Source organism: Desmodus rotundus, chromosome 9 (assembly GCF_022682495.2).
Source record: "Desmodus rotundus isolate HL8 chromosome 9, HLdesRot8A.1, whole genome shotgun sequence".
Classification (NCBI taxonomy): Eukaryota; Metazoa; Chordata; class Mammalia; order Chiroptera; family Phyllostomidae; genus Desmodus; species Desmodus rotundus.
Window position 1 is genome coordinate 94,828,741 of NC_071395.1, and position 23,883 is coordinate 94,852,623.

Below are 23,883 nucleotides of genomic sequence, written 5' to 3' on the forward strand. Positions count from 1 at the left end.
GACTGACAGCCCCACAGAAGGATTGAAGAGTGACCCACAGGGTTTCCATTCTTCCTGCTTTTTATCTGTTCCTGTGACCACAGTCACTAAGAACTGGCTCTAGCACTTGACTCCTGTGAGTTGCAGAGAGGAGGAAGGTGTTTGCTTCTGCTCTGGCCAGATCCCCTCTGATGGACTTGGGGAGTCTGGCTGGGAGAACCAGCTCTCCTCATCTCAGCAGTAAAGCCCACACAGAGACGTGGGGACATGCAGCATGGAGCCCAGTGGAGTAGTGGAAAATCCCAAGGAGGCAGGGGCTCAGGGTCCTTGGCAGAACAGTGAGAGTGGAAATGTCAAGACAGAGAAATATGAGACTCTGGGCAGTGATAAAATAGCTTTAATGGGAGGCTTTCTGACAGGACAACTTTTTCTTATGCTATCAAACAGCCAGTTTCCCTGCCTTGGTGTTTCTTGGGGATGCATAGGCTGAATCCCCCAGCCCCACAAGAAGCTAGGACGTTCCTCTGACACTATGTTTGGCTCCTCCAGGGATCCAGAGGTGTGACTTAACATCAGGAGATTGGAGTTCGCTGGCAGTCAGTCCAAAATATACAGTGTCCCTGTGTGTCCATGTCCGAGGGGGCAAGGGTGTCACTTCCGACTTAGGATATTTCTCCACAGGGGAAGGGATAAGGGGCAAATCACTTTGAAAATTCAACTCTGACCTTTACAAAGAAAACGAATAGACACTTTGGTACTATATACACGACAGAGGGGCAAGGAAGAGGAGGGAAATTGCACTTAATTACCGTAGTTTATAGTTTACACCCATTGGACAAATTTACTTCTTTAAAAGAAATCTGAAGATCAGTTGGGAGGGGGTGGGGAGGGAGAGCTGGTATTTACAGTGTGTTTGGCTCAGTTCAACAGCACATGTTCTCCTCTCCTCAGCTGAGTAACAGATTCAAGTTTTCACATCAGTTTGTTCGACGAAGAAGCACAAAGTCGACTCCCCGGCGTTCTCTCTTCCTCTCCCGCAGTTTCTTTTCTCCCACCTCCGGGGCGGATGGGAGGACTTGACATCTTGGGAGAGGCATCGTGACAATACTGCATAGAAGGGAAGCTGGGCTTCGGGCTGCGTATCCTGAGAACAGATTGTCCGAGGTACCAGCAGGACGTCAGGTAAGTAGGGACCTCTTGCAGGTGCTTGTCAGGTCACTGGGCCTTTCCGTGACAGCTGCCCGGAGAGTGACGGTGTGGAAAATAGGACCCTTGCTGCTGGGCACAAAGCGAGTGATGTGTGGGCATCACCAGGCTTGGAGAGGACACTGCAGAGAGAAAGGAGAGAGAGCTCAGCTGTGTGCGATTGGCAGGGACACGGGCCATTAGTCTGGCTTCTCTAGGGAAGCAGGGACCCAAGTCGGCCAGCAAAAAGCTGGGAGTGGAGGGTTCGAGCGCCTGTTCAGGTCTGCGGTGCTGCTCCTGAAGCACACTTCCTTTAGCAAAACCTGCCAGCCGGCCTTTCCAGCCACTTCATAAGAGAGAAGAGAACTGCTGCAGACCTTGACATAGTCATTTACTCGCTGACCTTTATCCTGAACTTGGGCTCCTCTTTCTGTGGGAGTGGTGTTTATAAAGTGCTCAGTGTGGTTGCAACAGCAGCTGGACGGGCAGCTCTTGCCTCTCGTGGAAGTGAGACCTCTAAGAGCAGAGTTTCCGAGACCACTGGTTCCCAAAGTGTAATGGGCCTATGAGTATCAGAGATCCTGTTGAAATGCAGATTCTGAGTCAGTGGGCCTGGGGCAGCCTGAGCATCTGCATTCCTAATCAGCTCCCAGGATGTGCTGATGTTGCTGATCTACTTGGAGCATCAAGGCCATAAGGCACAGGAGAAAACCAGCACTTACTCCGGTGATGTACTGGGGAAGGGGCGTGGGAAATTGCAAAGTGCTTTCTAAGGTTTGTTACTATTAGGACAAGGAACTTGGAGGATCGGGAAAGAAACCCAAAGGCTGGTGGTCTCTGATGCCAGACTTTTCCAGTGGGCTGGAGCAGTGGGGAGAGACCCCAGCACGGATGGGAAAGCCTCTGAGAGGAGCCACACCCCCCCATCAGGGGCAGACTCCCTTCCAGAGCCCTGGGCCTCATTCATCTCAGCTGTCATTGGACATCACTCCTCTTCGTTTCCTTCCAAGGAGTCCTTTTTTTGTTTCCCTCTGTCTCCTCCTTCCTTTTCACTTCTGTTGGCATCTCAGGGGAAGCTTCTGCCTTTTGGTTTAGTGGCTTATTCTCTGAAGCTGCCCCCTCAAACACACACATACATACACATACACGCACCTACCACTACTAGTATAAGCCTGCCATCCCATCACCATTTCATTAGTCAGTCCTTCCAACCGTGACCCTATGTGAGGTTTCCACTGAATTTATTTTACAGATGAGGAAAACGGGGCTCAAGGGGAGGCTGTGGATTGTCCAAGATTTCAGGATTATGAGGGTGTGGAGCCAGATTCAAACCTGTTCTGGGTGCCTTCCCAGCACGTGTTCTTCCTAAGATGCTCTGAGGTTAGCTTCTACTAGCTTTGAGCTCTTAGTTACTTTCTCTGTGGCTCAGTGTCTTCACCTCTAAAATGGAGGTTGTTGAGGGATTAGATGAGCCCACACACATGAAGTACTCGGACCAGTACTGGGCATGACTGTTCTCATTGAGGCCGCTGTACAGGAAGCCCCAGGCCAGGAGTGCCCTTCACAGTGGGAGGGAGCTGTACACTCGTGTGATGAGGCAGGTTTCTGTCCCTTTTAAGTTCTTGAGGCCCTGATCAGGGCCCTCTGATACCCTTTGCCTCCTCTTCCTTCCTCCACCCACCCCCACTCTCACGTCTCTTTACTTCCTACTATCAGCCTTTTTTCCAATTTTCAGATTTCAGGTGGAGGAGAGAGAAAATGGCTTGTGACCTTGCAGGTTTCAATAGAAGAGCAAACAAGAGGGCAGATAAGGAGACGCCAGCGAGATTCTATGACCTGTCATTAGGGACGGGCTTCCCAGCTATCAAATGTTTGCTCACATAATAAAATGGTGGCAGGGCCCTAAATGTTGTCAAAGGAACTGGAGTTATTTGCCCCCTTCAGAGTCTAAACACAAACATCTGATAAGAGGGACCCTGTGGTCCCTTAGAATGGAGGCCCAGCACATGCAGCCCCACGGGGGGCCTTGCCCACAGGGTCTCTGAGTGACTACAGAGCCCCCCATCTGAAAGGTGTGGTGTCTGTGGCGATTGTTAGGGATGTCCTCATTCTAAGAGGATTTGTTACATAACGGTGATAGCTAACATTTATTGGGGTCCTACTGCGTGCCGGGCACCATGCTAAGTGAGGGCTTTACTCACATTATTGCACTGGTTCTTACATCAGCCCTTTGAGGCAGGTAATTATCATTCGTTCCTTTAGCACATTTGAGTGCCTTCTACATGCTTAGCACTTTTCCAGGCACTGGGGATACAGTCGTGAACAAGACCCTGTTCACATCCTCTCATCATTTCAGGGAGGGCTTTGAGCAACAAGCAATTATACATATATATGTATAAAACCTTAGGTGGGAATGAATACTGTGTAGAAAAATAAGCATGGTGAGAGGCTAGGGTGAGTTGAGGGAAAAGAGAACAGTTTAGGGAGGGAGACATTTGAGCCAAATGAAATGAGGGAGCAAGCATGGAAAGGTGCACCTCGAGGAGTGTTCCTGGTCAAAGATACCAGAAATGCAGGGCTCTGCAGCAGGGTTGTATCGGGATCCGGTTCAGCTGAAGTCAAGGGAAAGAGGGAGGAGGGGAAGGAGGTAAGAACAGCAGGGCTGGCCGTGGCCTGAGCACAAAGGGCCTTGGAAGTCCCCATCTCAGTTTGGTTGTGATGGGAAGCCACTGGCAAGGTTTGACAAGGGACTAACATGATTGATTTCCTTTTTTAAGAGAGAATTCTGGCTGCTGTGTGGTAAACAGACTATACCCACGATAGTGGGGCAAGACTGAAAGTGGGAGTAAGGAGTCAGGAGCCACTGCAGGAGGTCAGTGAGAGATGGGGGGCTGAACTGATGGGGTGGTGAGAGGTGGATTTAGGGGCATTTTGGAGGATCCCCAGCAGAACTTATTGATGGACCGAATGTGGGGAATGGAGAGAAGAATCAGTGAGACCCTCAGGTATCTCACCTGAGCAGTTGGTACCATCTTTGGAAATGGAGAAGCCCGAGGAAGAAACAATTGGAGTAGGGAGAAATAGGGGCAAAAGGATGAGTCCTTATGTTAGGCAGGTTCAATCTGACAGGCTTGTCAGGTAGATCAGGCATGCACATGTGCGGGCCAACGTAGCACGGGGTGTGTGAGTGGGCATTCGGCGGAGAGACCTTCACTGGAGAGGGAACTGTAGAATCCACCAGTGTGTACACTTGGTCCATGGGATTTGCGAGGTCACCCAGGAGTGAACTAAGAAGAGAGTGACCCTCCAACAAGTAAATACGGGGTAGATGAGTTGCCTGCCAAGGAAATGTGGAGTGCCATAGGAGGAGAGCCAGAAATGGGTCATGTTCCAAAACTGAAGTGAAAAAAGAAAGGAGTGATTAGCTGTGTCAGAGACCGAAAAGTGGCCATTGATAAAGAAGATATGGTGCATATATATATATATATATATATACGCAATGGAATATTACTCAACCATAAAAAGGATGAAATCTTACCATTCGTGACAACATGGTTTTATGCTAAGTGAAATAAGTCAGAGAAAGACAAATACCATTTAATTTCACTTACACGTGAAATGATAGAGAACAAAGTAAATGAACAAATGAAACAGAAGCAAACACACAGATACAAAGAACAAACTGATGGCTATTGTCAGAGGGAAGGGGGCTGGGGGGCTAGAAGAAAAAGGTGGAAGGACTAAGAAGAACAAGTCAGTAGTTAGAAAATAGTCATGGGGACGTAAAGTACAGCACAGGGAATACAGGCAATCGTGTTGTAATAACTACGTATGGGGCCAGGTGGGTACTAGATTTATCAGGGGATCACTTTGTAAATTATGTAAATGTCCAACCACCATACTGTACACCTGAAACTAAAGCAAAATAATACTGAAACTTGCCCCGCCAGGGGCTCACAACAGAAAAGCTTGTGCTCTTAACTACAAGGAAGATCACTTCCTGCTACCTTCCGAGTACGGCAACAGAGGGATAAATGCTCTTTGCCATTTAGAATCCTCTTTTCTAAGCTTGAGAGACTCTCAGGGCTGCCGTCCGGGGAAGCCAGTTCGACCCAGCTGCCAGGGACTGGGTGTTTCAGGTCAAGCACGGAGCTGAGTATTTTACAAGACTGATTGCATTTAGTTCTTTCAATGATCCCATGAAAGAGGGATCATTATCTTTATGTTACAGGTAAGGAAACTGAAGCTCAGAGAGGCTAAGACTTTTCCTTGAGGTCACACAGGAAGGAAGTGAAAGAATCTTGAGCCTGGGTCCGCCCGACTCCCAGGTCGGTACCCTTAAACAGACCACACTGCCTCACCACCAGTGGAGAAAGCTGGGCGGCTGGGGAAGAGCTGCCAGGGGGGTTATGATGAGGCTTCCCATCTCCTCCTTGTCAGCACCCCTGACTACTGACTGCTCTGAGAACTCTCTCCTGACCTCTCTATAAACTAGGAAGTGGAGCAGTGGGTAGAGAAGTTGTGGAAACAGGAGTCGGCTCACAGCTTGCCCACACTTGTTCTAACCGAGGTCGCTGCTTGCTGTGGTCTAGTTTCCAAACTGGCAAGGTATTGTTTTGAAGGAGCTCAGGCACAAACCCACTCAGAGAGTAACTTGCCAGCACACAAAGGTTGAGGAGGGCGGGGGGGCGGGCAGGCTAAGGTCTAGAGAGGGCAGCTGGCAGAAGCTGCAGGATCTCCAATGAGAAAGTCCTAACTGAAGTTCCTGAAACATGCTCCACAAGGCCCTGGGGCATGTGTATCCTGACAAGTGGAAATAATGGGATCAGACAGATAAAAGTTCAAATGCTGGCATTAGCCTTTTATACCTGCATAACCTTAGGTCATTTTTATGGGCGCTTAGAAATATATATTAGAAGGTGAGTGCTGTTGAATGGATTTGGAGTAAGAAGAGAAGACCAACATCTGGAAGTTCAGCTCCAGATTTATCATCTGTGTGAACTCGACCAGATCCCTCCCCCTCTTTAAACCTCAGTTTTTTGCTTTGTAAATCAGGTATAAAAATACCTTGCAGGATGGGTGGGAGGGTTAGCCAGGAAAGGTAAGATGGAAAAGCACCCGGAGTGCTGCTTGGCAAATGGGAGGCACTCAGAAATGCTAGCTCTGAATTCATTCATTCATTCATTCATTCATTCATATTTATCAGACATCTACTGTAGCCCAAGCACTTAGCTAAGCACAAAGGGCTTGGGTACTGGGAGAGGCTCCTGAACTATTTGCATTTTTCCTGCCAGGTGGGTGAGAAGGCATCTGCGTGTCAGCAGAAGAATGGGAAGCAAGGATCCGGAGCCCAAGCCCAAAATGTGGGATGTGCTTGAGAGACGGTCCTAATCCTGAGAAAGTTCATCATCAGAACCAACTTTCACCACACGTAGACCAAGCGATGAGTTAAAATTGAAAGAGTGGATGGAAGGTGTCTCCTAAAGGATCACATAAAGAAGGGAGGGGGTTACCACTTTGAGAACTGGACTATGTACCAGCCACTCTCTTAGGCACTTTGAATATTCTGTGAGATTGGAGTGGGATGTTCCCCTAAGAGATGAAGAGACTGTCTTATAGCAATAAGTCTACTGCTCGTGGTCATGTAGCAAGAGGTGAAGGAGCTGGCATCAGCTCGGATCTGCGGGCTTTTCCTAGCATTCTAGGGTGGCTCAGAAGTAGCGTTGCCCTGGCTGTGTTGCTTTGACTCGATCATCGAAGAGCAAGGTGCACACTAGTGGCCCTGTTCAATGCACCCATCAGCACCCGAAAGATTCTGGAAGCCCTGCCTTGTGGTGTTTAACTGTTTAGGCCAACCAGTCTCCCGACGTATTTGACCAAGGATCCTCCTCTCCTCATTCTATGTGCCCCTGATTCCTAGCAACGGTCTTGAAAGTCCTTTTAAAAATTAATATTTTAAAACAAATAAAATCAAATAAGAAAAAAGCAGATTTGCCATCAGGTCTCTTTTGGAACTTTTGACTCTTCATCTTTGGAACAGAGTTTGTACAAATTTTCTTTACCTTGGGCTCCTTTACACTCCTCCTCCCACTTCATTCTGCCCTTGCCGTTCTCTCTTCTCCCGACTGGAATATAATATGTGGGTCTAATTTTTACTCTTGTTTCTGATTGTTAAAGACCACAAGAGCAGCAATTGCCATGGGTATTTTAAAGGTGGGTATTGGACGGCAAGGGTTGTTTAAGTGGAAGGAGTCCAGGATTTCGTCAAAGACCAGAGTCTGGAGGTCCAGCTCCAGACTTTATCACATGTGGCCTTGGGCACAGCGCTCTCCATCTCTGAGCCTTAGTTCATTTCTTTGTATTTCTTAGGAGGTTTCAGTAAAGAGAAAATGATGACATGGTGTTTATGAGAAGTACAAACTGCAAAATGCCACATTAATAGCTTTATCCTCACTAAATGCAATCATCTTCCTGGAAGTGAGTCTGTCACCAGACTCCTGAAATGTCTGGGGACTTGGAGATAATGTCAGAGTAGTTCTAGGGGGACCTACAGGCAGCTTCAAGGCAGGCTGGCCCCTCTGTCCAGTGGAGTGGAGAAGTCATTTGGGGGTTGGTACAGTGTCTCAGAGAGCATCTTGAAGTATTTTGATTAAGAGACCATTTCCTGAATTCAGAGACTTGTTTCAACAAGCAAGCATCAAAGTCAACTTGGGAAAGACAGAAATAATTAATCACAGTCCTGTCTAGGGCTGACCAAGCGGCAGATGGATTGATAAACCTTTCAAAGGGGAAGGTATTCCCAAGCAGGCCTGCTGCGCATGGCTGCCCCCGGCTGCCCCCCTGATTGAGATTTGTGAGCACAGATAAATGTTTTCCCTGCTCACTACAAAGAGTGGGAAATCACAGAGTCGAAGGGCAAGGCAATGGGAGGGGGGTGTCCTTTCATCTTCCATTGGGTGAGAGAAGAGTAGCAAAGCAGGTCCCACACCCCTCTCCCTCGCCCCCCAACTCCAGAGCCCAGCTGGGTAGGCCGTCTGTGTGCGCATGCACATGTGTGCGCCTGCCAGGTACTTAATCTGGGTGACCTCATCCAATCCCCACAAGGAGAAGGTGTTACAAATCTTGTTTTAAAGATGAAAAAAGAAAAAAAAGTCAAGGTCACCAGACAAGCGGTACAACCAGGTTTCGAACCCTCCTGCTTCACAACACTGCAGACCCAGGAGGAGATGGGGCCAAAGGGAAGAGCAGAGAACCAACCTCTAAGCCCATGAAAGAACCTGCTAGAAACACATGGCAGTGGATGAGGTGTGACTCACAGAGCTCAGATGGGAAAAAGACCATCAACAAGACCAAACCCTGCTGAGAGCCTCTGACATGAAGTTCAAGGTTTGTCACCTACTTATCTAGTAATCAATAAAGGCTAAACAGTTCCCACAAGGCAGAGAGCCCAGCCACTCAAAGGCCTATTGTATTATTCTGGAATCGTCATCTATGTCCAGAAATCTTGTCCTGTTTTCCAACTCTCAGTGCCCCGTTGCCGTCCAGCTGTCCGGGTTCAGCAAGGAGCCTTGCTGTTGGTTGTCTTTGCTACCCCATCACCTCTATGTGGACGGGGACATTAGTCATCAACTGAAACGGTGACTAAGCCTCTGGATTCCCCACTCTCAGTGCACCAGGAAGTCGATTCTAAGTTTTTCTGATAAAACACCAAGTGGATGCGGGCCCCTGGACAGGACAGGCTGTCTATCGGGGAGTCCCCATGGGGTGGTGGGATTGGGTCATTCTTTAGAGCGTGCAGCATTCTAGGTCCAGAATGGGTCCTGGACAGGGGGAATCAGCCTCCGGATCCCTGTCTTACTACTCACTTTCTCCACTGACTCACTTGTGGAAAATCTGCAGGGATCCCTCTTACAAAGCACGAAACTCCACAGAGGGTCTGACTTCCTGAGCTCTCTTTGGAAATACCTTTTCCACAGATCACTGGCAATCCACTGTGTAATCCATGTTCCAGTGACTTATCGCACTTTAGTCCTCATTTGGTGCTTTTGTTGGGGGCACCAGGGGAACAATAAGCCCCTTTAGCCTGTGGCCCATCTTCCTTGCCCATGATCTCAGAGATTCCTTCAACAAGTAACGGAGCCTCAGAAAGCCTAGACTTGTGGCTGAGTCCAAACCTGCCACACTCTCTACTTATTGATAGCCTTGGCCATTACCCCCCCTCCCCCAGCCCTTTCCTGATGGCGTTACCTGTTTACTGGAAGACATGTTGGTGAGCGTACTGATGCTGCTGGTATCTGTGACCACCATCGCAGATGGAAACCTGGAGGTATGGGAGTACTGGGGGGGCTCCTGTTTGTGTGTGTACACTGGAGAAACAGAGTGAAGACAAAATCAAGGTGCAGATCACACAGGCGTATGCACTGCCCATTCCACCCCACACTGCAGCTCCCGTGTCCCTGGGCAGATAAAAGGGGCAGGGTGGTACTGGCGATGGTGATGTTTGGGAAGGCCGTGTGATGTGGTAATAAGAATGGCCATGTATTTAAATCCTGGCTCCTTAACCAAGTTACTTAGCTTCAGTTTCTTGCCGGAAGAAGGGGAATGGTATCTGTTATAGGGTTAGAAGAGATCATGTTTAAAGCACTTTGTACCAAATAAATAAATAGCCTTGCACAGTGCCTAGTATGTAGTGGTGGACAGCACTTCTGTTCCCCTGCCTTTCAATAAAGTGTTGGATGCCTGGGGACCACCAAGTGATCCTTAGGCATATGTGGGACCTCTGAGATTTTAAGTCAAAAAAAATTCTAAGTAGCTGGCAAACCAGCATATGCTTACCATTTCAGCCAGGACTCAAGCACCGGGACTCATGCTAGCAATTATAGATTAATTAATAATTATAATTAGACACAGGTATCATTAATTGATATAATTCTGAGCTTTCCAGTTGGTGCTAAAATGCCTTCTGACATCATAGCCTTATGACACCCCAGAAATATGAAGGAGAGGCAAAAGGAGACTGGAATCAAATAAAACCTCCAGGAACATGTGACTCCTTTTCTAGTTTTTCTTAGGACTTGCCCACCAAGTCTGGAACCTTTTGACTCACACTAGTTATCCATAAGATTTATGTAAATTCTGGGCCACATGACCGACTAATGAAAGCATGTGGATGCTTGGCCTTAGGGGAGGGACCAACCTGTTCTACCGAGGAGTCCTCTAAGTAGGGAACAGGGGTGAAGGTCACTGCCTGCTGCCCCAGCCTGCCATTCCTGTGGAGGGCGGCTGGTAATTTCCTGCCAGGCTATCTCTTCATAGCCAGCCAGGCCAGCTGGGCCTCTGTGGTTCTTAGATCACTGGTGATGACTCTCTGATTATCCCCCCCACCCAGAGAGCCACTGAAAACACCAGCCCAGGTGAGGGGGCAGGGGCATGTGGGGAGCAGACTGTCAGGCCCCGAGAAGAGGGGAACTATGGCACATGAACTCCCAGCCTCTGTGACAGGATGTGACAGATATTTTAGAAGCCACGAAAATGTGATTGGAATGAGAGATGGTGCTTAGAAACAAGCTCCGCAGGCCTCGGGGGCAGGGGGGAGGGGGTGGGGCAGAGTGCAGAGGATAGAAGGCAGCTGAACCTGATTGCCTCCCCCAGCTCGAAGCGCTGCCTGAGGCAGCCAGGGGAGAAACTGAAACCCTCTTCCTCAGTGCTGCCTCCTCCTGTTAAGGAGTCCCTTAATAAACAGTCACTTGGGCTTCTGTAACTCTTGATGCTTTCCACAGTTCACAACTATTTTTATCTCCATAATCGCTCTACATGCATATCATTTCCACTTCATAGATGAAGAAATTGAGGCTCAGAGTGGCTAAGAAACATGCCAACGGCTGCACAGCTAGTGAGTCTCAGAGCCAGGATTTAACTCTCAGTCTGTCTGACTCCATGACTCCCACTCCATTCCAGAGACTTCTCTGATGTTCCCGTGGGATCATGCCTGACTCATGGAAGCCATCCTTTCCATGATCGCTCCCCGAAGTGGTAGGCCAGGGGATGTACCCCAATCTGGCCAGAGGCTGGGGCCCAGGGGCTCAGGATGGGGGTGGGGAGAGCTACAGGGGCTGGAGCTGGGTGGAAAACAAGTGGTTGAAATGTAGACTTAGGGTAGGCGTAGACACTGGAAATGGGAAATAGCCTCTGTGTGTGTGGGGGGGGGGGGGGGGGGCGGAGCCAGAAACACTAATATTCCCCGTCCAGGAAGGCATACAGCTGGTATTTTTCACCTATATTCATGATTCATGATGCTTGGAGTGTGTAAATTGGAAGGCATGGGGTCTCTAGAAGGTTTTTCAACTCCAGGGGAAGTAAATAGGATGAGAATTATCTGCCTCCTATAGTCATTGGGTGATGGCTTCTCAGAATTTTGGCCTGAAAAGGCTAAATTGAGGCTCATTGGGAAAGGTGCTGTGGTTGACAGGTGACACCATCCACGGGTGCCAGAGTGGGACACTGTGGCACGTGTCCTGCATACACACAACCCCTGCTCTCTCCCTCCAACTCCCCTTACAGGGAGGCCTCAATTGTCCTGTTCAAACCTTCCCTGGAATCCTGAGGGTAGAGGAGAGGAACAGAAAAGGCACAGCACTACCCAAGAGTTATGCTTGAAAAACTGTCGTGGTTGAGCATAGGTAGGAAGAAGGGACCAAACCGATCGATCAACTTCAGAGAAAGCACAGACCCAGCGGGGACAGAGGCTGGCTGCTGAGAGCCCTTTGCGCTCCTTCCCACACGCCCGCATCCTTACTGTGAGAGTTCTGCAGCTGGGTCACAGTGGCCATGAAGGGCTGCTGGGCCATGTGGCTGCCTGGGCTCTGCTGCATGAGAGGCTGCTGGTGCGGGCTGTGCAGCTGCTGGGAAAACTGCACTGGCTGCAGGGCTGCCAGGCTGCCGGCCACACTGTTGATGACGGGGACGCTCTGTGCTTGGGAGGTGTTGAGGCCTGTGGGGGCAAGAGGGAAAGATCAGCGATGGCTTCAGCGATGAGGAGAGGTGACTGGATGGCAATGGCCATCGACTGAGCCCCTGCTGTGTCCCAGGCACTGGGCTCAGCCGTTTACACGAGAGATTGCATGGCCAGTGATTCTATAGGCCCATTTTTACAGTCAATGAAACTGAGGCTTGAGATGAAGGGACTTGATCAAATTCCACAGTGAGTTGTAGATGGAAATGGGTTTTAAACAGATCTGACTGAGGCCGGAGACCCCCAAAGTCAAACGACCTCCTGAACTTTGCTCCCTGGAGGTTGCCAGGCCCCTGGGAAAGCTGACCTACTTGCTCATTCCATCCGTTCCTGCCTCTGAGAGAGGCTTGCCCTGGTGGGGCCCTCAGGGCAGAGTAATCTGCCACTCTAAGGAACAGATCATTGCCCTGATCCGTCTGTCCAGCAGAGGGCAGGAGTGTGCAGAGACCCATATTTTGATTAAAAACAAAACAAAACAAAACAACCCCCACAGTCCTGGGAGCACGAAGCCTGAAGACACTCATTTGGCAGTTTAAGCAAACACCCTGAGGGAAGCTGGGTGCTCATTCTCCTGACTGTAGCAAAGAGGGGAAAAAACCCTGGAGCTCAGCCAGGCTGTGAAGTGGGCATATCGTAGCTGGTAACACCAGGGTTTGTGGTGTCCAAAGGAGCAGGTACTGGGAGGAGGAAGTAGTAAGTTAGAGGTCGGCGGTTATAGTGGGTCTTGCCATCTGTCTGATCTGGGGTCATGGGGACCTCTGTGGTCCTGTACCGTCTGTATGCTGAGGCATCTCCAGAACTGGGGCTGGCACTGCAAAGATTGGGTCCCTGGTCCCCGCCTTCCATTTGTTCCCTGGGTGGGACTCTGGGGAAGCCAGCTGAGGCAGGTAGGAGTGGGGACAAGAGGATCAGGTGGTTGGGGGTGGGGGAGATACCCCAACCGCTTTCCTGGAGCTGCCAATGTTCCTCTGGCCTTGCCTTCTGGGAAGTGGGGGTGAAGGTAGGGAGGGGAGAATGAAATGAAGAGGGAAATCCAGAAAAAGGCCTCTTTTAAGCAAATATGGAAGGGACACACAGAGAGCCTGTCCTGAAATGGGGAGGGTTTCCTAAGCAGGTCTGTGGGAAGTCCTCTCTGGAGATAGCACAAAGAGCTCAACAATCACCTCCTCAGAGCTTTAGCTGATATTGTTATCAAGAACCTAAAAGGCAGGAGAATAAGCCCCTTCCTGGCTCTCCTGGGTGGGGCAGGGGGCGGGGTCCTAGGATCAACCTCAGAATAGCAGTATCTCCAGTTCCCCACAGGGGCTCAGCCTCTCCCCAAGCCAGTGTCTCACCTGATACCCTGATACACTGTTTCCCCCTCCCACCTTCTGCTAAAGGTCTCAGTCTCCTAGGAAGCCCCACAGATTTGCTGTTTCCCCAGAGTCCATTGTTACTGCCTGCTAGGAAATCTGTGCGGAGAAAAGCAAATTACCCTGTTTAGAGTGGATGACATCTGAGGCCACAGTTCTGAAACCTGCCTGTGTTTTAGAATCATCTAGGCGAGCTCTTTAAGAACTATCCATTCCCAGGCCCCACCCAAGACTTAATGAGTTAGAACCTTTAGAGGTGAGGCCTAAGAACACAGCCTTATTTTCAACACAGCCTGCGACCCTGATGTGCCTCAATGCCAGGACTGAGAGCCGCTGATGTCATTCTAACTCCTGCAGAGCGTGACTCTTGGCCTTTTCATCTGTTTTCTGGGCCTTGGTTCCAGGCCAGTAGGTGAGTGGAGAAGCATATTACCAGGCACCGCCAAGTAATCTGTCATCAAATTCGCCCTGGCCTCGGTGGCCCACGTATCAACAGGACATGAGTTAGCTAAAAGAGGGTGCCTGCCACTAATTCTTTACCCTGACACTCCACAGGTAAGACCACTGAGGAATGGCTGAGTTTTCTGGGGATCCTCACCTTCCTTCATGCTCCTTCCCACTCCAAGCTCACACACACACACACACACAGTTCAATGTGCGCTCTGGCATGGTAGTTGGAGATTAGGATTATTGTGAGAAGGCAGAGGAGCATGGGTGAAATGAGAAGGAAGAAACTGAAAAATACGGAATAGCCTCAGGGAAGATTTTAGTTCAGATAGTGCTGAAGAAAATATAGAACTGTGTGTCGGCCAAAGCTTGACACGGGGAGAAAGAAGGTAAGTAGGATGGTTTGTCAGCCCTTTGGTTGTAAAAATAAAGAGGTGGGATATCTTATCCTTGGATCTTTTAATCAAATGTTCTAGACAAGCAAGCAAGCTGGTTTCAGGTTGTCTATCTCTTTCTCAATGCTATTAGTATGGTTACCGCATTTCTGGAGAGGACCCCATGAAAAGGCAGTAAATTTAAGGTAATTTATTATCTTGTGAGCCCTCTAAGGGCTTTCTCCATTCCCATTGCCCTCTGCAAAAATAAGTGTGGAATACACCAACTTCCAGAAGCTAAGGAGAGGGTGAGAGCCCCACATACTCATTTGGTTAATCTGTGTGCCTCCTCTGGGCCTAGTCCTGTTTTGCCCTTAAAGGGCATAATAAGTCATTCTCTTCAGAAGTGACCAAACTTGCTCTCCTTGCTAAAGCTGCTTTAGGGAGACAGGAAGCAAGGAGAGGAAACGGTCAGACTAAAACAAAGAGGTGGTCGGCATGGGCACATGACACAAAGGAGGCCAAGAGGACAACGGGCAGTCCCGGTTGGAAGAAAGATGAGTAATGTGCTGGAGACCTCTCAGGAATACTTCCTGGAGTCACAGTGATAGCTTGGCCTGGGCCGTCCTGATGAAGCTCAAAATACACTGGATACTCATCGAGGTTAAAATCCTGAGCGGGGCATCCGCAGACACAGCCTGCGTCAGCTTTCCTGTGCCCTGAAATAGTCCACCTGGGGTCGGGTACAGGCTGGCTGTGTTATACGAGACCCCTGAGCTGGAAGGACCTGACCTATCTCCCCATCTTCAACGAGCTCAACAACCTATTTCTCCTTAAAGACCCAGAGATATTATGACCATTCCCCTCAGTTCGCTGCATTTTCACTACTGGCCACAGGCCTCATCTGATCACACAAACTCCCGGTTTAGAAGGAAGCCCCAGGTGTCACGCCATCCTCACCAATACAAAGAAACATCAGCACAGCCTCCTGGAGCAGGGGCCCCCAACCCCCAGGCCACAGACCGATACTGGTCTGTGGCCCATCAGGAACCGGGCAGCACAGCAGGAGGTGAGCGGCGGGCAAGCGAGCATTCGCATTACTGCCTGAACTCAACCTCCTTTCTCCAGCCACCCCCCACCCTGTTCGTGGAAAAATTGTCTTCCACAAAACCAGTCCCTGGTGCCAAAAAGGTTGGGGATCTCCGTAGAATCTACCATACACTTGGTGATAGGAATGAACACTAGATAAAAGCAGAAGCCACAGCATTACACATACTCACGCTTTATGCATTTACAGGTATGCCTATGCACACTGCCATTGATCAGCCACCCATTTTACAGATGAGGAAAACTACATGAAGTTTCGATGATTGGAACCAGGATGCACAGCTGATAAACTATGACCAAGATTCAACTCCATTGCATAACTTTTTCTTGTTTTGGGCTAAACAATCCAAATATCATTGAAGAGAGAGATAAGAAACTAGACAAGGTGAGTCAAATCTACAAGTGGTGGGTGAGTTTGAAGGGAGTCTTCTTCAGTCCTTCCTTATCAGGGTGACTCACTCCCATGCTGCTGCTCTGTGTCCCCAGGCTTTCTGACTAAGAACAGAACTTACTTTGTGCAATGGCCATGACTCCAGAGAGGGGCGTCATGATGAGGTTTTGAGATTGCTGGGGGTTATGGTGGGACAGACTGTGGATGTTTGTCAAGGTGCTGACGGGGGGCAAGCCACCTCCCGAGACCGAGATCTGCTGGAGAGAAAGAACAAGAGCAGCATGAGTGGAACTGGACCTGCAGCGAGCAGTGTCCAAAATGACATCACTTAACAGTTCCTCGGCACAAATAATTAATGGGTGAATTCACTCATTCATTCATCCATCCATCCATCCATTCATTCACTCACTTATTCACTCAATAACAATTATTAAGCACCTACTTCTGGATAGGAACTGTTCTAGGTGCTGAAGATACAACTCTAAGTAAAATAGGCAATAGTCCCCCCACTTATGGTGCTTCCATTTGTTGATTATCTTTGAGTTACTAGCCTGTCTTAGAAATTCTTCTGCCCTTGGGTATTATGTGATTGTCACTTGCTCATTTTGGAAGTATCCTCTGTTCTGCTCCATGCCTTCTATATTATTGGTGTTAAAGACATGTAATTGCGAAAAATAATGACCGAAGAAATGTCCTGGGACTCTCTAGTGAGAGCAGGGAAGCTCTCACTGACTACAGGCTCCACCAAGCCCTGCTCATACGTTAAGTCACAAACCTCACAATAGTCCCATGCGGTAGCTACTTCTGCCACTCCCATTTCACTGATGAAAGGAACTGAGGCTCAGAGTAGATGTGTATATTGCCCAAGATTCAACAAGTAGTAAACGGTACATCTGGTATTTGAACCTCGGTCTGTCTGACTCCAGATCTCAAGTTCTTACCTTTCATAGAAGACTTTCCCCCACTCCTCCAAGTACTAAGGGTTGGTGGAGATCAGCCATTATTGAGCTTCTCTACTTTTCCAAATTTCCACTATACATTAGAATTCCCTTCCCTTCTTTCCTTCTTTCTTTCCTTCCTTCCTTCCTTCCTTCCTTCCTTCCTTCCTTCCTTCCTTCCTTCCTTCCTCATTAAGGAGACGATATTGTAATGATAAAGCTACTAAATAAGCCTTGGGTGCCAGGTACCCCCATTCTGTTTTACCATTATATTAATGACAGCTTAGTAAGAAAAAGCTACTGATTTTTGTGTGTTTACTACATACATGGCCACTCTGAATCTCTTTATTGATGACTGAATCCTTTTACTTATTCCTAATAGTGTCTTTTCTGTTTTGATTTTCTTCATTTTTCCAAGTGTTTAAAGGCATCACAAGCACATAATGCTGATAGGGTCTCTTCCATGCCAGTGCTAAGATGTGTGCATGTTATGTTGCATTGGTTGGAACTTTCTGAATAGTACCACACAATGAAGGCTGTCATAGGTTGTGGTTGCTTTGATGCTGATGTTACCAGAAATGCTTCCAATGTTTCCCTATCCATTACAAGGAACTATCAGTTGTACGTGCACATGCCGACACTTTTTTCATGACAAAGTCGTTTACTATTTATAGTTTTAAAATAACTTTTAAAATTATTATTAAAAAGGACACCCCCCTGATTCTGAACTAACCCAGACATTCTTGGTGCCATCAGGGGCCCCGAGAGTGCTTTCGGGCCAGGATACATACATACCTCAGAGGTCTGGGTAGTCCAGTCCCTCTTGCTGTATCTGTCGTTACCCAGGGCTGCCCAGATTATAGGTCGCACACCGGCATGCCGGTGACACACTATCTCCCTCCCGCCCTGCCCTTCTGATCAACCCCATAGCTTCCAAGGTTAATTTGAAAAAGAAAGAAAGAAAAAAACCCAAACACGTTTGTTTGTGGTTTTAATATGAGCATCAAGAAGTGAGTTAGGGGTCAGGTGACCAAGAAGGAATTCCAGCCACATCAAACAAGAGAGAACCAGCCTGTTTGCTGGACTTGTTTTTCAAAATGTCAGAGTCATTAAAAAAAAAAAAAAGGCAGGAACATGCCTTCAGACTTCCCTGGGGTGATGCAGTCCTTCAGGAAAAGTCAAAGGAGTGACCACAGTCTCTGCCATTTCAGTGCTGGATTTTAATGGTGAGAGAGAAGCACGGATGCCCAATGACAAAAACAATGTAAATGTGCTTGGAGTCTGTAAAGTGCTTTCACGGACTGTTCTCAATAGATAACGACACCCACAGGGAAGGTGTTAGGATGACTGCCCCTATGTTACAGATTAAGAAAGAAACCTTCAAAAGAGTTGAGAGGCAGGCTGTACATCATTTGACTAGTCAGTGAGGCAGCCAGAGTCCAAACCCAGTTTTGCTGGAGTTTAAATCCCACCCATTTACCATGTTTGGGTCAAGTTCCTTCCCACTCTAAGGTGCAACCATTGTTTCCTGTTTGCCTCCAGGACTGACGGAAGCCAGGGAGCTGCCAAGGATCTCGGTCATGATCCTTACGTGGTAATTCTCTGAGCCTGAATTAGCTTAATGCTGCCATTTGCAGTCCTTTCACTGTGCTAAGTGCTTCACCGGCCAAACAACCTGTTATTCTACCTACTTTGCACACAAGGAAACTGAAGTTAGAGAAGTTAGGAAAAGTGTCCAGGTGGCAGAGATGGTGTCCAAAGCAGCCAACTGCCTCCGAGGCCTGAGCTTTACACCATTAGGTCACACTGCTTTGGTGCTGTGAAAATATCCAGTGCGTGCTTTAAAAACACCAACACGCACAGACTGCAGCCCTCAGCCTGGCCAGCTCTTTGCATGTCCTGCTGAACGTCAGCACACAGAAACTGTCATTCTTTGTACCGGGTTTGCTCAGAGAACAGAAGAGCTGCACGCAGTCCTCACAACCACGACCCCTCATTTCACAGACAAGGAAACTCGAGTTAAGCAATGTCCATCCTACTGGTGATAAATAACGGAGCCCAAGACTTGGACACACTGGTCCCCTTGCTTGCGTTGTTTTTAACCATATTCCCCTCTTGCATTGGTGGACCAAGATCTGTTAGGTATTAACAGAAAACAGACTCTTGGATCTGGGCTTCCAGTAATAGTGACATAATATATGAGCCAGGGTGTTGGAGACTAGTGAAAAGCTGGTCCCTGCAAACAAACTTCCAGGTGTTTGCTCATGTTGAGGTGTGCTGTCCTGGTCAATCATCAATCCAAGGATAACATAAATGTGTTGGACAGTCAGTGAAAGCACTTTACAAACTCCAAACACATTTGCGTTGGATTCAGTCCCATGCGGGCACTGCCAAGCAGAACAGGAAAAGAAGAAAGCGTGTCCGCAGGCTGCCCTTGGAGCAGGCCTGGCCCCCCATGAGGCAGTTTGCCTCTCAGGAGAATGAGAGGGGGGGGATCAAAGGGGAAACCCCAAGGGCCTTCAAGCAACTGGAGTGGAGACTTGGAAGGTTCCATGCACTGAGAAGTCAAGACCTCTTCCACAAGGCGCCTTCTCTAGGGAAGACTGGGTATTCCTTATCCCTACTTGTTTGGGTCTCAACGTGACTCTTTAGAATTCCTAAAGACTTGTCTGTGCCTCTCCCAAGGTAGCTGAGACAAACCGTTCCTCACGAAGAAGCTTAAGGGAAGAGGGGAGGGCAAGGAGGCTGCAAAATGCCTCCCACAGGGACACCCTTTCACTTATTTTGCAGAGATCACTAGCAGGGAGATCAGCTCAGGGCCCCTGAAACTACAATTGACAAGGCCGGCTCTCTCCTCGGAAACTACACTTTGTTTTTCCTCCGGGGAGCTGGGGACTCAATCACCTGTGACTCATTGTTCCTGTGTTGCCTATACAGCACACCCGTCAAGGTCTAAAATGGCATCTGCTCCCTGTCCCTTCCCCCCACTCTGCCCCCACCTGCCTCCGGGTGAAACACCTTGAGGGAGTGCATGCAGCTCTACCTGGAGCGTAGAAGCCGGGAACCTGCGGCTCCTCCCCGCTGCCGAAACACAGAGCCTGACCAAAGACTAAAGTTTTCCATGTCCCCCCCTTACAGCTCTCGTCATGCTCGTGTTCTCTCGTGGGCTGCTCGCCCCTGTACTTGTGTTACTTGAGGACTAGAACCTTGAAAGTTCAAATTCAAAACGGCTATTCCTCACCAAGTGTGCTAAACTTACATCTGGGTGTAGACTGTGGTTATGGACATAGAAATCTTCATTCAAAGGGAGTAACACTGACATTACCATAACAACAACACTGTTGCCTATTGAATATTTACCTTACCAAACACTGTGCTGAGTACTTCCCGTGTTATCAGCTTTGTCTCCTCAATAACTCTACTGTTATTATCTCCATTTTATAGATGAGAGAAAGAGACCTGGAGGAGCTCCGTCACCTGCCCAAGGTTACACAGCTATTAAGGGCTGGAACTGGGATTTGAACCTGGGTCACTGCAACTTCAAAGTCGGTGCTTCTCACTCACCCCCTAAGCACTGCCCCACCCCACCTGCCCTGTTGTGCTGTGATCTTCACTAGCACGCCACCCAATGTCCTTCGAAATCCCAGTTCTAGATGCTTCTCCCCACCTGCCACCCTCAAAACCCTCACTTAATGACTCTCCTTGCCAGCACCAGGGGGTGGTGAAGAGAAAAAGGGGACTTGTTTCAAAGTGAGGCCCTCTCTGGTTTAAGAAAACTGGCTTTGGAGGCCTTGGTTGGGGGTGGTGGTGAATGAACATTTTATCAACACAAATGTCATTGGCAGCCCCAAAACAAACAGCGTCCCACCCGGCTTGCTCCTTTACGAGGCATTCAATCAATAAAATGAGAGCAGAGCTCTGTCAGATTTATTGGCTGGGTTCAAACCGAACACCTTTTCCACCCACCAAAGGCTGGGTCACCCGCTCTGCCTTCCAGTCCAACTCTGGGCAGCCCCGTCTTCCCTGGTAGGGCTACAATGGTTCATTGTTTGAGGCAGGCCTTGTGAGAAGTTGTGTTTGTTTTGCCTCTTATCTTATCAGCGCCAGGGCTACAATGGCCCAGGTGTACTCACCATTTTACCATCAGGTGAGAGGAGATTGTGGCCGGGGTCCAAGCTGGCTGGAGAGACTTGCTGTAAAACAGACTGGCTGGTCACCATGGCGCTGTTGGCATGGTGACTGATTGTTGAGGAGGAAGTGACCTCATTGTTTCCCTGCTGGCTGTAGCGCACTCCTGCAGAACAAGGCAGACCCGCGGGCGAACATTAGTGCCACCAGGGCTCTGGAACACTGACTCCACTCCTCCCCCCCCCCCGCCCCTGCTGCCCCGTTTGCAAGGATGGATGACAAGAAAACAAAGTTGCCTTCCCACAGGAAATATCGGCTGTCTTTTTCTAGGGGAAAGGCCTCTGCTGAGTTCTGGAATGCACGCTCCATGAGGGCAGGACGTTTCTGTCTGTCCTGTTTTGCTCATTGCTATACCATTGCCTGGGCACCTGGTAGCCACTCAATAAATACGTGTTGAATGAATGAATGAATGAATGGATTCTGCTTGGTGCTGCGTCAGCACTGCGTCAGCTTTTAGCTGACCCATTTTACAAAGAGGCGCTTGCCCAGTGACCCTTGTAAGAGCCGTAGCAAAATGCATTAGTCTCTGTGCAGGACCATTTTGGCTGAGCCCAAAAGGCCCAGGGGACACGGGCAGAGCAGGACAGGGATGGGGCTGCAGCAGGGAGTCTTTGGCTCCAGGACTTGCATTCCTTTGATGGGGTCCCATTGGCTGACTTCCAGGGCACAGAGGAAGATGTGTCTGCTGGGAGGTGGGCAGGCAGCACACACAGGCGGATGCAGATGCTTAGTAAAGTACTGTAGTTTGGTCTGCAAGGGAGGGGAGAACCAAGCACATTCACAACCTCACTGCTCTGACCCGCCCTCTAGCTCAGGAACCAGAACAAGGTCTGTGCTCAGGAAGCGGAAGACACAGGGTAGAGACCAGGCAGCCAAAGGAAGAGGTTGGGCAAAGAACCTGGGTAAGTTTGCACTCAAAGTCCTGCCTGATGTGCCCACGAAACAGCAAAAGACAAAGTTGGCATAGGTGGACATGTCCCCCTAAGCTCAAGCTTAGAAAGAGAGTGTTTTTGTTTTCTGCTTTGGATTTGACAAAAAGGGATTGGGGGACCCTGTTGTTGCAAGGCATGGAGACCAAAGGTTCTAGGCACGAAATCGTTTGGGGAGGTGGGCCAGCAGTTGGGCCGTTCTCCTTTTGCCCAGTTTCCCAAGGTGAACCGTCACTTTATAAAGTAGATTGATTCTGCTGGTCTGCTTCCCCCCTGCCCTGCCTCTTTCCCAAGGAGGCTACAAAGTACCCCCAGGCAAGCAGTAATAAGCCATAGTCCCCAGTTCACCAAGAGGAAACTTGCCGAGAGGAGAACCCAGCCAGTTTTCCTTGGACCCTTCGAAGAACATTATTCAAGGCTGGTATCACCTAGAGTTTAGGAGGCTCGGGGAGAGGACAAATAAGTGCTAAAGCAGGTCTCTAATCTTCAAGAGCAACTTGTTTGACTATGAAGGGGCTTAATGCTTGCCCTACAGGCTTCTTCTATTGGTTGCTTTCTCCATCCTTTGATTCAAGGGGCTGTTGGGGGTGGTGTCGGTAGTGGGGCAGCACTATAATGCAGTGGCTATTGGCCTGGGACATTATATTTTGGGGAAAATAAGAGCCATGAAGTCAAAAGGAAGACAGGCTTCCACGTCTCCAAACCACCCACCCCGGCCAGTCCTCTGCCCCGATCTGCAGCTCCCTGCTTTCCTATTTATCACCTTCTACTCCATCCTATTGGTTTAAATCCGGTCCTTTTTCTACACTCACATAAGCTCACAGTATTGTTATATGGAAGAAGAAAGACCTGGAACTTGTGAGCTCGGAAAGCAGAGCTAGGTTCAATGGGGAAGAGGGAGGCATATTTCAAATCAGTAAAAAGACGAATTTTCTAACAAGGAGGGGAAGACTGTGGGCTATGGAGCTAGACAAACTCACGTTCGAATCTTGACTTTGCTCTTAACAGATGTGTGGTCTTGGGAAATTTTTCTCTCTGTGCCTTAGTTTCTTCTCATAAAATGGAGAGAATGCTTCTTTATTTTTTATATTAGAGACAACATTTATAAAGCTCCTAGCACCATGCTAATTAAATGGCAACTATGAGGGGAGATGCTGAGGGTACAGGAATACACCCCAAGATATATGCCCTCAGACTAGAACTCTAGATAACTTAAGGCAGCTTCTAAGTACTGAAAGGAATTATCTTTCCATGGAGAATAGTTTCCAAAGCGTCCAAACCTGGTGGACCACTGATGCTTTGCCCTGGAAGCAATTTGGGAGGGAGGCCTGGCCCGGCCCTCTTGCCGCCTCCTTTTGGAGGTCCTGGACTTCACACTGTTTCGCTCCTGCTTTCTCTGACACCCTGACTAGCTATTTACCTCCCCAAGATGCTCTGCTCCTGGGAGAGTGGTGATAACGCCGGGAGTCAGGTATGTTTTCACCCCCCCACCCCCGCCCAGCCTGTCCCCACCATCGATTCAGTCTCAAGTCAAACAGACTCTGGTTTTAGCCTATTTAGTTTGGCTGAAAGCAGAGGGCCAGCCCTCAGATGATCAAATATGGGTCACTGGGAGGCTTCTCCCCTACCACAGGCTACATAATTATTTATTTAAAAATAATTAACCAAAAATATGCACAGGAAACAAAAGCCTTCTTTACAAGGGAGTCTGGTAGGAAAGAGTCAAGAACCATTTGTTAGAATCCAGGCAGCGTAGCCCAAGGTTGCTCTGCTTTTCCAACCTTGGCTTCTCACCCAGCAGAACTTCGTGCTGTGAGAAATAAAACGGTGGACCTCCCCTGTTTAAACACAGGTGGGCCCAGACCTTGGTACATTCCTTTGAAGACGCCTGGCTAAGGGATGGTGTCTGCCTGGGAATTAGGGATCCCTGTTTTGATATCCATCTGCCATCAATGTATTCGGTGAACTCCAGCTCCCTCACC

At 48.9% G+C, this 23,883-nt stretch overlaps 1 protein-coding gene across 6 annotated transcripts in view; it reads right to left on the reverse strand.

Moving 5' to 3' along the window:
• Positions 1-361: 361 nt before the first annotated feature.
• The window catches only part of HNF1B (HNF1 homeobox B), a 50,677-nt gene continuing 27,155 nt past the window's right edge, over positions 362-23,883 (reverse strand). For 2 of the 6 annotated variants that reach the window (XM_053911933.2, XM_053911931.2), the window contains exons 5-9: positions 20,918-21,078; positions 15,968-16,100; positions 11,960-12,154; positions 9,412-9,530; positions 362-1,307 (exon numbers count right to left, since the gene is read on the reverse strand). In XM_053911933.2, the coding sequence (XP_053767908.1) occupies positions 1,287-1,307; positions 9,412-9,530; positions 11,960-12,154; positions 15,968-16,100; positions 20,918-21,078 (629 nt within the window). In that variant the 3' untranslated portion in view covers positions 362-1,286. Of the gene's footprint in view, positions 1,308-9,411; positions 9,531-11,959; positions 12,155-15,967; positions 16,104-20,917; positions 21,079-23,883 lie in introns of all 6 variants that reach the window. The other 4 variants (XM_053911932.2, XM_053911930.2, XM_053911934.2 and 1 more) reach the window with 3 other exon arrangements.